This window comes from Colossoma macropomum, unplaced genomic scaffold (assembly GCF_904425465.1).
Source record: "Colossoma macropomum unplaced genomic scaffold, Colossoma_macropomum, whole genome shotgun sequence".
Lineage (NCBI taxonomy): Eukaryota > Metazoa > Chordata > Actinopteri > Characiformes > Serrasalmidae > Colossoma > Colossoma macropomum.
The window spans coordinates 28,457,246-28,471,813 of NW_023494802.1; the positions used below are offsets into that span (position 1 = coordinate 28,457,246).

At 39.9% G+C, this 14,568-nt stretch overlaps 1 protein-coding gene across 4 annotated transcripts in view; it reads left to right on the forward strand.

Moving 5' to 3' along the window:
• si:dkey-151g10.3 (serine/threonine-protein kinase WNK3) overlaps positions 1 to 14,568 on the forward strand; it is a 62,050-nt gene that overhangs the window by 3,727 nt on the left and 43,755 nt on the right. For all 4 annotated transcript variants that reach the window (XM_036592085.1, XM_036592088.1, XM_036592089.1 and 1 more), the window contains exon 2: positions 9,866 to 10,993. In XM_036592085.1, the coding sequence (XP_036447978.1) occupies positions 10,283 to 10,993 (711 nt within the window). In that variant the 5' untranslated portion in view covers positions 9,866 to 10,282. The remainder of the gene's footprint in view (positions 1 to 9,865; positions 10,994 to 14,568) is intronic.

The following is a 14,568-nucleotide window of genomic DNA, read 5'->3' on the forward strand; positions in this document are numbered from 1 at the left end:
GATACTTTGGCTGGTAAAAAGCACAAAAAACGTATATATTTGCATATATACTCATATGCCATAAGTACCGGGGTCTGTTAAACAGGACAATTATAGGTATTGATTTTAAGGAGTTAAAAGTTCCAATAATATCAACTGGTGTCATTTCATAGTTATATTTTATTTTCATACTCCAGTATTTTTATTAAACAGTGCTTTGTGAGCTGTGAATTGTCAGATATGATTGTAAATTTTTAAGTGTCACTTTTTGCACTAAACTGCACAAATAATTATATACTTAAATAAAATTTATATATATATATATATATATATATATATAAACATATCCTAGCACAGTGGCTGGTCTATCCAGCATCAGTTCTTAGTTTTTATATATTATAACGTAATAATCTTATCCTGAAGACTGAATTTAGATCTATTATCAAATGCAATACCGGCCATCTGACAAATTATTTTTATGATATTGCTACATATTATTTTTATGATATTGCTACACTTTGTTAAATGCAAAACAGACCTAATAACAAATGGGCTACAGTAACAGTAGACTATAGGCTAATCTAACACGGTAATTTTTAGCCATTTTATTGTTTCAACAAAAAGCAATTTTTAGGCTTGTAAAGTGCGATTTGCTAAACCTTTAGCAAGAGCTACTAACTCATATGTTTATATGTTAAAGTAGGTTTATTTTCTTCAGTTAAAACAGGCTTCTCTGTGGTGTTGCTGCATTGCTTCCCTTTCTGAAACAAGACAAAATGCCACCAGTATGAGCTGAAAGGTACTTCAGCCTGTAAATGTTCATTTATACTTCCGCAAAGATGCACGTAAACATACTATGTAGCTCACAGAGGCTTGCAGTGGCCACAACGTGAGTCTCAACTACGCGGCATGCAAATCTCCAGAGCCGTGCATCAGGCTATGCTGACTGGCTTATCTCATGACACTGGGGGTGAGACGAGACTCAAACAATGCTTAACCTGAACCAGATCTCCCGAGGTTAGAAAGTATTACAGAACACACCTTTGAAATATCATAAAAACAATTGAAATGAGTATTAATTCTTGCAGACATTGCAAAAATGCAAGACTTTCCTCTGTGTTTTCTTTACTTTCTCGTTTAGACACTGATTTAGACATATTCACATTACGTTTAAGTATGTTGGCAGACACCAATGGGAACATCTGCATATGGTGCCTGCACATGTTCAGGTACACAGACTCAGAAGTATAATTCGGCCGCCTGGGAGTGCTACTTAGAAAGTTAAAGTTCATACATTAAACACTGCTATATAATAAAATACACTGACGCCGTGTGTTTATGATTATACATTTATAAATTTAAAATGTTAATAGAATGAATCCATTATCTCATTCTTTTGTGTTGCTACAGCTGTTTATAAAAATGAATTCTATGTCTTCTGGGAAAATTTGTGGTTGCTCCTCTGAATGCTTAATCTGAAGTTAGTGCACATCCGTACATTAGGCCTACCCAACATCCTACATGCAACAGGTAATGAGTAAATAAGCAATATTGTTGCCTGTTGCCTAAAAAAACAATTTAGCTGTAAAGAAACCAGAGTCTGACAGAATTCCATGATCAGTGCGATCATAATGTTGAGGGGGTGGGGAGTTGGAGAGTGAATAGAGAACATATTAAGCATGCTGAGGACCTCAAAAGTGATGAGTTAAGCCTGTGGCAGAGAAAGTCAAGAGCCGCGGAGGACTCTATACCTCACGTGATGCCACAGAGACGGCTTGTCTCTCTGAAAAAACTAGTTAGGTAGAATGTCAACATCAGTTATGCTGGGCATTTCAGGGTAATAGGAGCAGAGCTCATATGCTTGTCACGTTGTAGACACACCCATACTTCCATTGTCCTCCATTAGTGCCGTTGGGTTAGGTAGGGCTGTGGATGTTATAATGATCATGTACTGATAGTAAGTCATGCATATTACAGTAACAGGTGTGTTTTAAGAAGAACCATTTGGTATTTTTAAAAGACAAAGATCAAACCTGTTTCACTAACTTAGTTTCAACAGGCCAGGACTGACTTTCCACTAAAATAGGCTTACATTTACTATTTTGCCCACAAAGACCGCAGCTGACCATGGAAATAGAATGCTTAAGAGTGATTGATGACTGTTTGGGCAGCTCAAGTAGGGCACTTGATTTGTTGATTAGCTCCTGTAGGGAAATATAACCTCATGTATGTTGGAGAGTTTAGGTGAACAGAGCAATGGACCGAGAGAGAAAGACGAGTCAGTTTGAATGTGTTTGATGTTCTGTGATAACTCTGTCCGGTATGTGGCTTCCATGGGAACTCCTTGCCCTGAGGACATAGGCAAATAAGCTCCTGTTTAAAAAAGAACTTCCCCCTCTTTATCACATGTTGTTTTTGCCTCTTGTCCTTTTGCATGCAGTAGCCTTTACATGCCCGTTCTCCTGGTTTCTCCTCACTATATTTGATAGATATTTTTATGATGGTAGATTTATTAGATTAATCAGTGGGAAATGCTTGTATGTGCTAATATGCCATTAAACTCTCGCCATAGAGTGCCAGTAATCAGCATAACAGCTTAACACAGCGTGCGGCCTAGCACAGGCTTGTAATGCAGTATTATGCTCTTTTGTCACTGTTTCACTTTCTGGTCCTTCTTACTTTCTCACAAAATCTGAACTCATAATACATTTTACTTCCACAATATGACATAATTCTGAATGAAACATGGTGTTAGGGAGGGTTTCTGAGCTAGATAAGTGATCAGGTGATAGGATAGGAAGGTGGAACGTGATATCAGGGAAATTCTATCTTGGGGAGATTCTAGGGAAATTTCTGCTGAGGTAACAAAAAGTAACTACATGGTGTGGTAAGTTGAGCAAGACTGTTAATGACAGTTTCCAGTTTTTTGATGACTTCTATAACCTAAGAATAGCTCAGATAGTTTGCATTGAAGTCCTTGTAGTTACTGAACGATAAGCATTAGCATGTAATAAGCCTGGGATTTTAAGGAGTTAAAGCTATTTGCCAAGATAAAGAATGTTTCAGCCCCACCACATGTTCATTTTCCCCATACAGTGTTCCATAATAGATACTCAGCTTTGAGCTCGCATGACATGTAATCAGATCTCACAACAAAGAGTGAGGAATCTTAAGCGCTTTCGTTCTCAGTTGACAGATTTTGATAAAGTTAAATGAAATGCAGTTTTTACATTGATGTCAGTTTTTTGTCTATTGAATGAATTATAGAAAAGCAAAAGCTTAGACTCGGCTTCTCTTTTAAAAAAGATGCCTCTACGGAAGAGAGAAAGAGTCTCTACGGCTTATAACTTAATTGGAATCTGACTTTTGCCATGCTTCCTGACCCACAGCATACCTTTATCGCAGTTAGCATATGCCCAACCCTCTAAGGCCTGTGGTTTCTGTTTTGCATCTCTTTAGTTAGCTTTCACAGTTAGAAGGCCTGAATAAAGAAACCACTGGGCCTTTTGAACATTGATCTGACCTGAACATCTGAGTTCCCTCAGCTATTGGTGTTTGAGTGAACCTTGGCATAATGACTGTTATTGGTAGAACCTGAGTTTCAGGGTGTCCTTAAGGAACAGGAAGGCACAAGGGGGAGAATAGTGCTTGAGTAAGAGATAACGATGTGTTCTTGGTGTCCAGTTGTGCCCTCTCTTAAGAGAAACAATAGCACTGAAACAGATACTTTTACAGTGTGTTGAGTCTGATAAAGAAACTGAAGACAGACAGCACACAGCCCAGGCTAGCTGCACGTCCATTAAAACTGCTAAAAGAACTTTAAGATGACTTAAGCCTTTATAGACCTGTGAGATCTTATATCATGTAGTAGTAGTAGTAGTAGTAAGGATTTAGAGTCTAAGTTCAGTTTTGTCTATGGAAAAAATGAATGACATTTTTAAAAATCACCCTATCACACCCTGTGAAAAACAGAAGTGTTCCAAATCGGATATGTTTTGTCCTATGTACTTTTTTTCTCATGAATGCCACTGGGTCCTCTGAAATCCAAGGTCAATAAGTAGTCAGAATACAAATATTGCTATGTCATAAGCAAGCTAACACTGCTGCACATTTAACTAATGTCACAAACTTACAATGAAAGTAAGTCAAACTATAACTATACACTAATTCAACACTGTTCTATAACAGCACTAGCTGCTAAAATTGTAGCCTGCTACTGCCAAAGCCACTTAACTACCACACTTGATGAAGCTTGATGGTTTGCCTGGGATATTTTGGTGAGGTTGTTAGTATTATTGTGCCATTTAATTGCATATGAATGTTGCATGTAGCACGTAAGTGGCAATATTCCTGTTTGACAACAAACTCATAATTCAAATGAGACAGTGATATTCGGGACATTTAGAATATTCTCTGTTGGAGATTTTTCAATGTGATACATTTCTAGTCTGCATTTCACAAACTTCATTGTGATTGGACATGTGCCAGCATTAGACGGTAAGGTGTGCTGCAATGTGTAGTGGTATATATATGCATTATTACAGAGCTGTGTAGTATTAAACCTGGGGAAGGGGACACCACCATTATAAAAAGAAATAACTATTTTATATACGGGCTAGCAGAAATAAGCATCGCCTTTTTTTGCTTTGTTTTGGATAAACAAAGGCTACTAACAAATTATATAATGAAATACATGTTCACGATAATGTGATAAAATAAAACTTTTTTTTTGTAGTGTCAGAACAGTACAGGTATGATCCCCTGCTTTATTTTATGATGGAATACCTTCACAGGTCTCGGTAAAAGTCACATTGCTCTATGGCCGGGGTAGTCAACTATAGTCCTAATTGCGCATAGTCCTCAATGGTAATAATACACACACAGTGCCCTCCACAAATATTGGCAAACATAACTTGGTAAACATAAGCAAAATATGCTGTATAAACATTCTATATGGCTCATCCTTTTAATGTTTTACTCAATATAATAACAAAAATCTAATCTTTATTTGAAGTACAATGATTGAAAGAAAAACCTAAATCTTTTCATGAAATAAATATTCTTCTTAAATATAAGTGTGCTGCAATTCGTGGCACCCCTTTGTTTAATACCATGTGCAGCCTCCCTTTGCAAAGACAACAGTATTGAGTCTTCTCCTGTAATGCTTAGTGAGATTGGATAACACATGGAAAGGGTTCAGAGACCATTCCTCCATACAGAGTCTATCCAGGCTCTCCAACTCATCCCACAGGTCTTCTATGGGGCGGTCAGGAGACTGGGAAGACCATGGGAAAACCTTGAATCTGTGGTCAGTGAACAGTTGTTATGTTGATTTTCAGGTGTGCTTTGATCATTATCTTGCCGGGGGATTCAACCATGGCCGTTTAAGCTTCCTGGCTGAGGCAGTCAGGCTTTCATTTAATATCTGCTGGTACTGGGGTTCATGATACCATGTATTTGAGCAAGTTGTCCAGGGCCTTAGGAAGACAAACAGCTCCACAACACAGATCACAGATCCACCACCATACTTTACAGTGGGGATGAGGTACTTTTCTGCATGGCTATCTTTGTGTCTATGCCAAACCCACCTCTGGTGTTTGTTGCGAAAAAGCTCTGTTTTGGTCTCATCTGACCATTAATGTCTGACAAACTGTAGGTGTCTGAGTTTATTGGTGCTTGACAGCAGGGGCTTTTTTCTGGCAACCCTCGCAACTTGTGGTTATGTTGGTGGCATCTGATTGTAGTTTGGGAGATGTTCTGACCCCAAGACTTAACTAATGTCTGTTATTTACTCAGATGTGGAGATTCTTTGGCCACTCAATCCTTCTCACTGTTTGTTAGGATTTTAAAAAGCCTAACCAATGCTGAAAACTTGGAAGACCCCACACATAATTACGTTTTTCACTGATTTTTCTGTCCTTGATTGTTGTTAGTCATCAAAGTCCCCACAATACACAATCGCCCTGAATGAAACTCCACACACTTTCAGATTATGCACGTGAACAAGAGTACCGACCAATGGTTCCAATTCTCAAAACCTCATGGGAGTTTCTCGCAAACTAACGTGACTTTTGATCTAAACAAACACAGCGGATTACAGTGAAGCTATTGCTGTGCAGGTGGTGTCACTCTTAAGCCATGGCTGAAAAGAAGAGGCCAACAGGGCTCATACATACTGCAATGCGAGCTTGAGGTGAATACATAAATACATATATACCCACACACAAGATGACTAGTTCTCGGTTTAGCCGCCATGCTTACTACATCTTCCGTACGCACTGACTTGCCCCTCATTGGTTGATGGTATTTCAGGAACCGGCTTTCACATCAGAGAATCAGCGTCCACTCCACACTACAGGATACTGAGTCGTAAATATTGAACGCGTTTATATGTATGATTCACAGTCTAGACGGCCCCGACTGGACTGAGAGTAGATCAGAGGAATAACGATTGGATAATAGACACTCCACACCACGGGATAATCTGGGAAGATCATTGTTTAAGATCACCTTGGTATCAGGAGACCTTTTGCAATTGGTGGGAGGAGCAAATTGGCCTCAAAATTGGCACAGTTATCCTGTAGTGTGGGCCAGGCATAAGGGAATTTGGCATGTCACTTCACATTTATACCCCAGTGAAACAGGAAGTCATGAAGTGTTCCTAATTACTCAGGTAAACTTTAATACACAAAACATGAATGGGAATATACTTCAGTTAGATTTCACCAGTAAGACTTTGCAGGGGTGCCAACAATTGTGGCACACAAAGAATTGAGAAGATTTTAATATTTTATAATATTTATAAGATTTAGTTTTTTTTTTCAGTCATTGTACTTTTTTGATTTTTATTAATATTTTTGAATGAAATATCAAAAGGATGAGTGATAAAGGATGCTCCTTACAGCCCATTTTGCTCATGTTTAAAGGGGGTGCCAATTTTTGTGGACGGCACTGTAGTAAGTATCATTATGTGAACAGATGTTATTTTCATTTTTAATTATTTTATGTATAACCACCTAGGCAGTACTGATGTGTGACATTCAGACCAGGACAATCAGGAAAAGACCTCAAAGCGTCACATAGTAGTATTTACTCTCTACCACTATAAATGTTGTCAGTACCCTTATTCAGTATAGTTCAGCAGTTCAACACAGGGTAAATGAGCAGCATTCTCTGCCATAAATAGTATTTGGCGACCAGACTGAAAATTTGGGACAGACTGAAATGTGTTGTCAGCGGGGAGCAGGGAGACGCGACCACTTCAGACAGATGGACAGCGACAGTGGAGCGCCGAAGATAAAGATGTCACCAAAGGGGAGAGAGGCTCAGACAGAGCGACTGACATTGGAGTACTCAGACGTAGAGAAAAAGTCAGACAGTCAGACGACATACAGGAAAAATGTATTGTTTACATTTTAGGTCGGAAAGTTGAATTGTTTGATAGTATCCAAACCACAGAGGCTCTAAGTGAATCAACCAGTGTAAGTAACAGGAATGCACTTACTGTAAATGTAAATAAGGAAGCTTCTGTATGTAGGCATGGCCCATCATGACTAAGTAGCATTATAATATTGCTGACCACCATTTATATGCTTATTTATTGCATGTCTTCCCTGGGTGATGATCTATGGCTTTCACTCAAGTTCACTTTTGCAACCCTTGTGCTAATGAATTATTCACATCTTAAGGGCCCTTACTGCATCATTCATTTTTAATGGGTAAGAATCTGGTATTCTCTAACTTTGTATCAACTAATGGATACAACCTGCTGTTTCATGAGATATTTCAAATCCTGAGCTCCTGATCTGATGTGGGCCTTCTTAGTGCTTGGTTGAGAGATCTCAGGCCATAACAAAGATTACACTTTCAAACAGCTTAATTAGTGGATTAGGCTAGTTAGGCTGTTTTCCTCCTGAATCAGCATGCCCTTGTTGAGTACTCGGCCATGTATGGGCATTTTTGGAACAGCCTGTGCGAACCCTCTCCCTACTTGTCTGCGATCTTGAATTTAGATGAATAAATCTGCTTACTGAATTTATTCACCCGCACAAGTTTAACCCGAGTGCCATTGTTGACATATTTATGCAGGCAGTGGTGCCAGCCTGTGAGCACTGATTTCTTCTGCTGAGAGGCTGGGGAGTGAAGGCACAGCATCAGAGGCACTGCAGAGAGAAGTGGGATGCTGTCTGCTGCAGGTGCTCTAAGGCCTGACCTCTTCACTCACAGAACTGCATCCTAATGGAGTAGACTAGCATTTTTTGTACCAAGTGTTTATAGTGGATAGAAATGGACTTTGTATGTTCTTTAGCTTGCCTTTCCGTTATAGTTACAACTTAAGGGTGGGCAATATGATGATGTTTTTTCATTTTTTTATAAATCATGTCACTGTATGCTTTTCTGAGCATATCATAGATATCGTCAGTACTATAAAGAACACTGACCAACTGCATGTTTCGTTACAAGTGGGACATAATTCCTGTTCTTTGGATTTAGTGCAGCACAGTTTGTGAAACGCTGAATAAAAATCATTGTACAGTTATTGATAAAATTGTTTACATGTGGTGCTACTTCTGTGTTCTGTTCTTTGTTCAGTCATCCGAAAACGTATTATCGTGGTGGATATTGTGTGTTGTGAGAATGTCTAGAAGTATCATGATATATTTTTGCCACATCGCCCACCCCTAGCTAAAACTGTCGTTGAGACTGGAATGATTGTGCTTCATGTCAAGTGCTTAGACTGCACTGAAAAGCAGATGATTTACTGTGACATTAGCGTTGAGCTGGTTTTGTTGTGTGGATGAAGTGGAACTGCCTTACATACCCAAAACTAATTGTTAAAATGGATTGAACTCTTGTAAGGACACAACTTCCTTGCGATTTGCTCCATTTTCTACTTTTTTCCTACCTTTGAGTAAAGTAGTGGGCTATATTCAAAATAGAAAACAAATCAGCTTGTCTTACCTTATGTTATCCTTCTTACTTTTGGGGATTGTCAGTTTCTACATAGCTAATTACATCTGACAGAGGACACGTATGACAATGAAAGGCAGGGATTTTTCGGTTAGCACTGTTTTTGGTTTTGTGCTGCTTTGAGAATGTAAACCTGTAGGGACATGTGCTTGATTTAAGAGTTTGCTCTCTTTTTCACTGTCACAACAATTAAGGGCAATTCAGACAGGAGGGGACAAACCACTCACTGCTCGCCTGCCCCTGTCTGTGCCTTATGAAGTGACCGAATTCAGCAGCACTTTCAGACGCCGCACAATAAACCCTCTCACATGCAGCAACCAAAGTGACAACGTGGCTAAGCACAGTTAGCATCTGTCTGACTGCTGTGATGTTTTAAGTCAATACATTAGAAATATGTGAGAGCATAATAAATAAATCTTTTTAATACATTTATGATATAACAGGTGACCTCTGCGTGCGTGCTCTGCATTGCCATTATTTGGGACTGGACATTTATTTAAGATAGCCATAGCTGATAAGCTATTTTTTTTCGCGATGCTTTTAAACAACCGGCATGAATGTTCCTGCCAGTTAAGAAATTTTCCACATAAGGCCTCTAGCATGATGTGCTGTTCTATTTTAAGTAAACTATAATTTTATTACTTAAATAAATAGAGTACATTGATTGGTCAACTCCTAGGCAAACACTCCATTGCACCTTCATGTTGATTTTTTTCATTTGGTTTCACGCAATTAAATCTGGTCACAGCACCAGCTGCTGCTTTTGCTTGACTGAAAATGAATGGTGTCCAAGCAGTTGTCACCACCTGAAAAACCCTTTACACAATTATTCCCTCATTGTTTTTATAATTATGGCAGTATATAACTATGTACTTCTCATGCCACCTGCTAAATTAACATACTCTTTTTTTTGTAGGATTTACCTGAAGATGCTCCTCAATCTTTGAAGCACAACGTTCCTGCTGTGAAAGGCCTCCGATTGTAATTCATCACTGGGATTAAACTAAAGTTTTGGAATTGTTACCGATTTGCCTTTTGACTGTCCGGAAGGAAGATGGAGAGAAGAAGTGTTGGGACTGAGAGCTGACTTCTCATTAGGCATCAGAACAGTTAGTAAGTGTCCTCCTGTGTCATTTTGAGCCTAAAAAAGCAAGAAAAAGAAGAGAGAAAAGAGTGAGAAGAAAGGAGTTTCACTTTCCCTCCGAGCGAAGGCCAGTGCTAGATCTGTACAAGGGTCTGTACGAGAGGGTGTCCACTGCAAAAGAGAGACGGGGACTGACACAGAGCCAGAGCTCAGGAGGGGGCGGCGGGGGAGTGGGAAAGGTCATTCGCCATGGCGACAGACCCCGGAGAGCCCACTGCCACGGAGGAGTCGTCCGGAGAGAAAGCTGATGGAGAGAGGGAGGAGGAGAGGGCACAGGGGAGCCGGGCGGTCCGTGAGAGAGAGAGGACACGCAGCACACCCTCCGACTTCCCCTCTAGCCAGACAGAGGAGAGGAGAGCCGGACGAGGAGAAGGCGCTGGGGGGAGAGATGGAGGCAGAGAAGATGGCCAGGAAGTAGAGGGTCCAGCTAGGCCTTTATCTTTCTCCACACCATCTTCGCCAGCTGCTGGCGGACCCCGTCTGAGGCGTGAGAACAAGCGCTTCTTCCGCAAGAGTGTAGAGATCTGTGAGGAGGAGGATGAGCTTGAGGAAGCTCCGGATGCCCCTCACAGTGCCCCCCAGTTTGAGCGTCGTGCCTCGGACTCTGTGTTTAGCGGTGGAGACCAGCAGCTACCCGCCAGTGCCTTGGCTGCCTTGGGCGAAGATGGCACCCAAGGTGGTGCCCAGGACCCTGAGAAGGGTGCCTCGTCAGTGCCTGCTTTGAAGGGGAAGGAGCGGGACCATGAACAGGAGGAGGAGGCAGAGATGAAAGCAGTGGCAACCTCGCCTGGCGGTCGCTTTCTCAAATTTGACATCGAGCTTGGTAGAGGAGCCTTCAAAACAGTTTACAAAGGCCTAGACACTGAGACTTGGGTGGAAGTGGCCTGGTGTGAATTACAGGTGAGTGAAGGCACCTCAGTGTTGCACTGAATTGCTGGACTCCATGTGCGCTGTAATTTGAGTTGGAGCTTCACTAAGGCTAGAATGTATATAGACTCATACATACACAAACTCAGTGGTCACTATATTAGGTGAACCTACCTTAAATACATATTGTCTGTTTTATCAGATCCACTTACCATGTAGGTGCACTTTTGTAGTTAACTGCGATATGTTAGCGTTATGGTGGGTGTTTGTTGTGTTGGTACAAGTGGATCACACCGCAGTGTTGCTGAAGTTTTTAAGAACTGTGGACACTTACTGGCCACTCTATTAGACACACCTACCTTGTTAGTCCACTTTATAGATGAAAAGTTAGAGACGATAGCTCTTTTACTGCTGCATAATTTGTGTTAGTTCTCTGGTCTTTCAGGTGGTGGATCATTGTTAGCACTTTAGTGACAGTGACGTGGTAATGATGCAGAATTGATCTGATACCAAGTATCAGTATGGGGCTGATATCTGCAGGAAATACTGGATGAGATACTGGAGGGGAAAGAAATGGATGGTTGAATGAATCCAGTCCAGTCTTGTAACCAGAAATGGCTGACATAGCACACACTCACATTGTTTGCTATCATGTTGTTAGTATTTCATGTATTTCCTCTTGTGGAGAGTAGTTTGAGCATGATAGTCTGCTTGAAGATGGTCATCTTATGTGAAGTGAAATATTGGATTAAAAAAGAAATAACAGATTGTTATCGGCCAGTGCTCAACGTTACAATAACAGTACCAGAAAACAAACAAATAGTGGTATCTTGGCATCTATAGTAGTGTGTGTGTTTGTGTGTGTGTTGCACAGAGTGGATCACACATAGCAGTGTTGCTGGAGTTAACCAACTTAGTATAACTGCTGGGCTCAGATTAGTCCACCAGCCAAAAGCATCTTGTGGACAACAGTGTAGACCAAATGTGGCCAAGATAACAAATGCATGTATGTGATCACTGTTTAAATTAGCCTACGTCATGATCGAACAATTGAAAAACAGTTTTTGTTTTGATTGACTCACAAATGGATGCTTACCACTGAGCAGGAAGCCAAACACTGTAATCAGTCATTTTTGAACATGGTATTCACCTGTATCATGTGTTTCCACATAAATGCTCTGCCCCAGCTAGCATGAATCAGGATGATGTTTCTTAGGGGGGTTTCAGGGCTTGTTAGAGAAATCTTAGCCTTTTTGTCCTTGCTTTGTGTTTGAAACCTTTCACAGCAGAGTGCCCTGAGAAGCAGAGAGAAAAGACTTTCAGAAGTCAAGTTGAATGGCTCCATAGTTTACTCACTGAAAGTATCCGTGGGAGAACAGAGTCAAGCCTACTCACTGTGCACTGAACTGCAGAAATGATGCAGTGCACAGTAGAGCTCTTGTTTTTGATGTGTAATTGTTTGTCTTTTTTCTGGACTGAATGCCTTTGGTACACAATGCATTGTATTTTCTAGGAATGCGTCTGAAATACTATTTAGCATAATCTACTCAGAAGCAGGGGTTGTGACCCCTGTCAATGTATAAGCACTCACTAGAAGTCCTGTATGTTGATTTCATAGTGAACTGTATTGAGTATAGGGCTGTCACAATTACTTGTTTATAATCGATCATGTGATAAAAAAAAAAAACGCAGCTCAAAAATTTAATTCTTGATTAATCAACTCAGTGATTAGTTTACAGTTTGAATGATGAACACGATTTCCATAGGTCATTATAAAGCTGCGCTCAGCAGTCTGAACATTCTAGAGCACTCAAGTCCGTTTTGACTTATAGCGTTCAAAAGAGTATTCAGATGTGCCCTTTATCAGATATGGAGACTGAGGAGTGTGTCAAGAACAAGAAGCGATTCAGAGGCTGTAAACCTTTGATAAATTAAACTTTTAACAAGAATTACAAAACCATGCCAAGAACAAAGTAAGCTTGTAAGTTTCTGACCATGTTTAGTTAATATGTAACCTGTCGTGCTGAAATGGGTTACTGGGGAAAAGTGCCACAGATATTAATAAAGAGTAGCCTGCAGTTAGTTTTTACGGCTCTGCTGGTCTGCTGGTGGTGTGGGATGGTGTTTTTTTGTAGCGACCTGACTACGAAGGCGATTTTTATAGCCTAACAGGCTATCACGTTCATAGGAAATGATGTTGAACATCATTAGATGTTGAAATCAGTTTTTCTTTCACATCCCTCTTGTTTATGTAGAAATTTTTATTTTGCACTCTCAATATTGTTTAAAACAGCGATCAATAAGCCTGTAACTCTGAGTAGTCAAAATAATTACCAACATAATCGATAGTGAGACCCAAAATCAAGCATTGTTTCCACTAAACTGTATTGCAGTAGCTTATTATGTGTGACATGGTCAGAACTGTTTTGAGGACAAGTTGTTTTATTCCTCTCATGACCATGAAGGGCATGCAGAGAACCCTGGCCTAGGGGTAGTGGGCCACTGCCATATATCTCAAGAGACTGAAATGGCTGTAGTGAAATAATAGCCAATTAAGCCTATATGCAGAGATAATTGCCAGCCACTTAAGAAGCTTATCAAATGAGCTTATCAGTTAAAAGGTTGAGGTTGAGTGTAATTCACAAGTTCAAAGTGGCTTGATTACGCACAAGGGCTGTGCAGTAAATCGTATTTTTATTGTTACCGTGGTATAAGGTTCTGTGATAAACACATCGCCAGAGCTGCGATGACAAAACGGCATAATAGACATCAGCCAAACAATATATTAATCAGGGCCTAGTTTGTTCATGTGGACTTCATGTAGATTTATGTATTTTGGTCTTTTATAGTGTTCACACAACATCCAGCTTAATTCCAGTGAAAAGAATAAACATGTTTTGCACAGTGTGGGACCTTTAATTACCAACTACAAACCATATTGAACAATGTGCCATTTTCTTTATGGTTAAGGCATTTTATTTCTTATTTTTGAAAAGTCTAGTCATCACTCTTTGGCCTGGAGTATGAGTTAACACATGGAATTTATGCCATTCGTTGAACAAATGGGGTGTCATTTTAATGAGCTCAGTAGAGAAGCAGTGGACGCTGCCCTGGTTGCTTTTGGGCCCCACAGACATAACTATTGACAGACAAAGTATTCATTAGAACGGTTAGAGTCCAAGCATGATAAGTTGGGCTTTTGGCAGTCTCATTAGAATTCCTCTGATTTTTCAAAAGCATAATTCATTGGTTGTCAGTGGTTGTGAGAGTTGTAAACAAAGACATTTAGAATAGTTTAACGTGAAAAGGTTAATTGTAGAGAAACTTACTGAGATTACCATACAACACAAATATATATTTTATTTGCAAAAGCACCAGTGAACCTACACATGCCTTCTGAGTTTGCATAAAATAGCAGTAAATCTGAAAAAATAAGATTCCTTTGGAGACTGTTTTACCTTAAAATAACCTAAATGTACCTCGCCACCGTGAATATGGCTTAAAAATACATTTTAGACCAAATTGAAATCTCAAAACAATTGTAACACCATGAGCCTGTTTACACCTTGTATTAGCATATGTTTTTTGTCCGGATCGTATCTGAATAT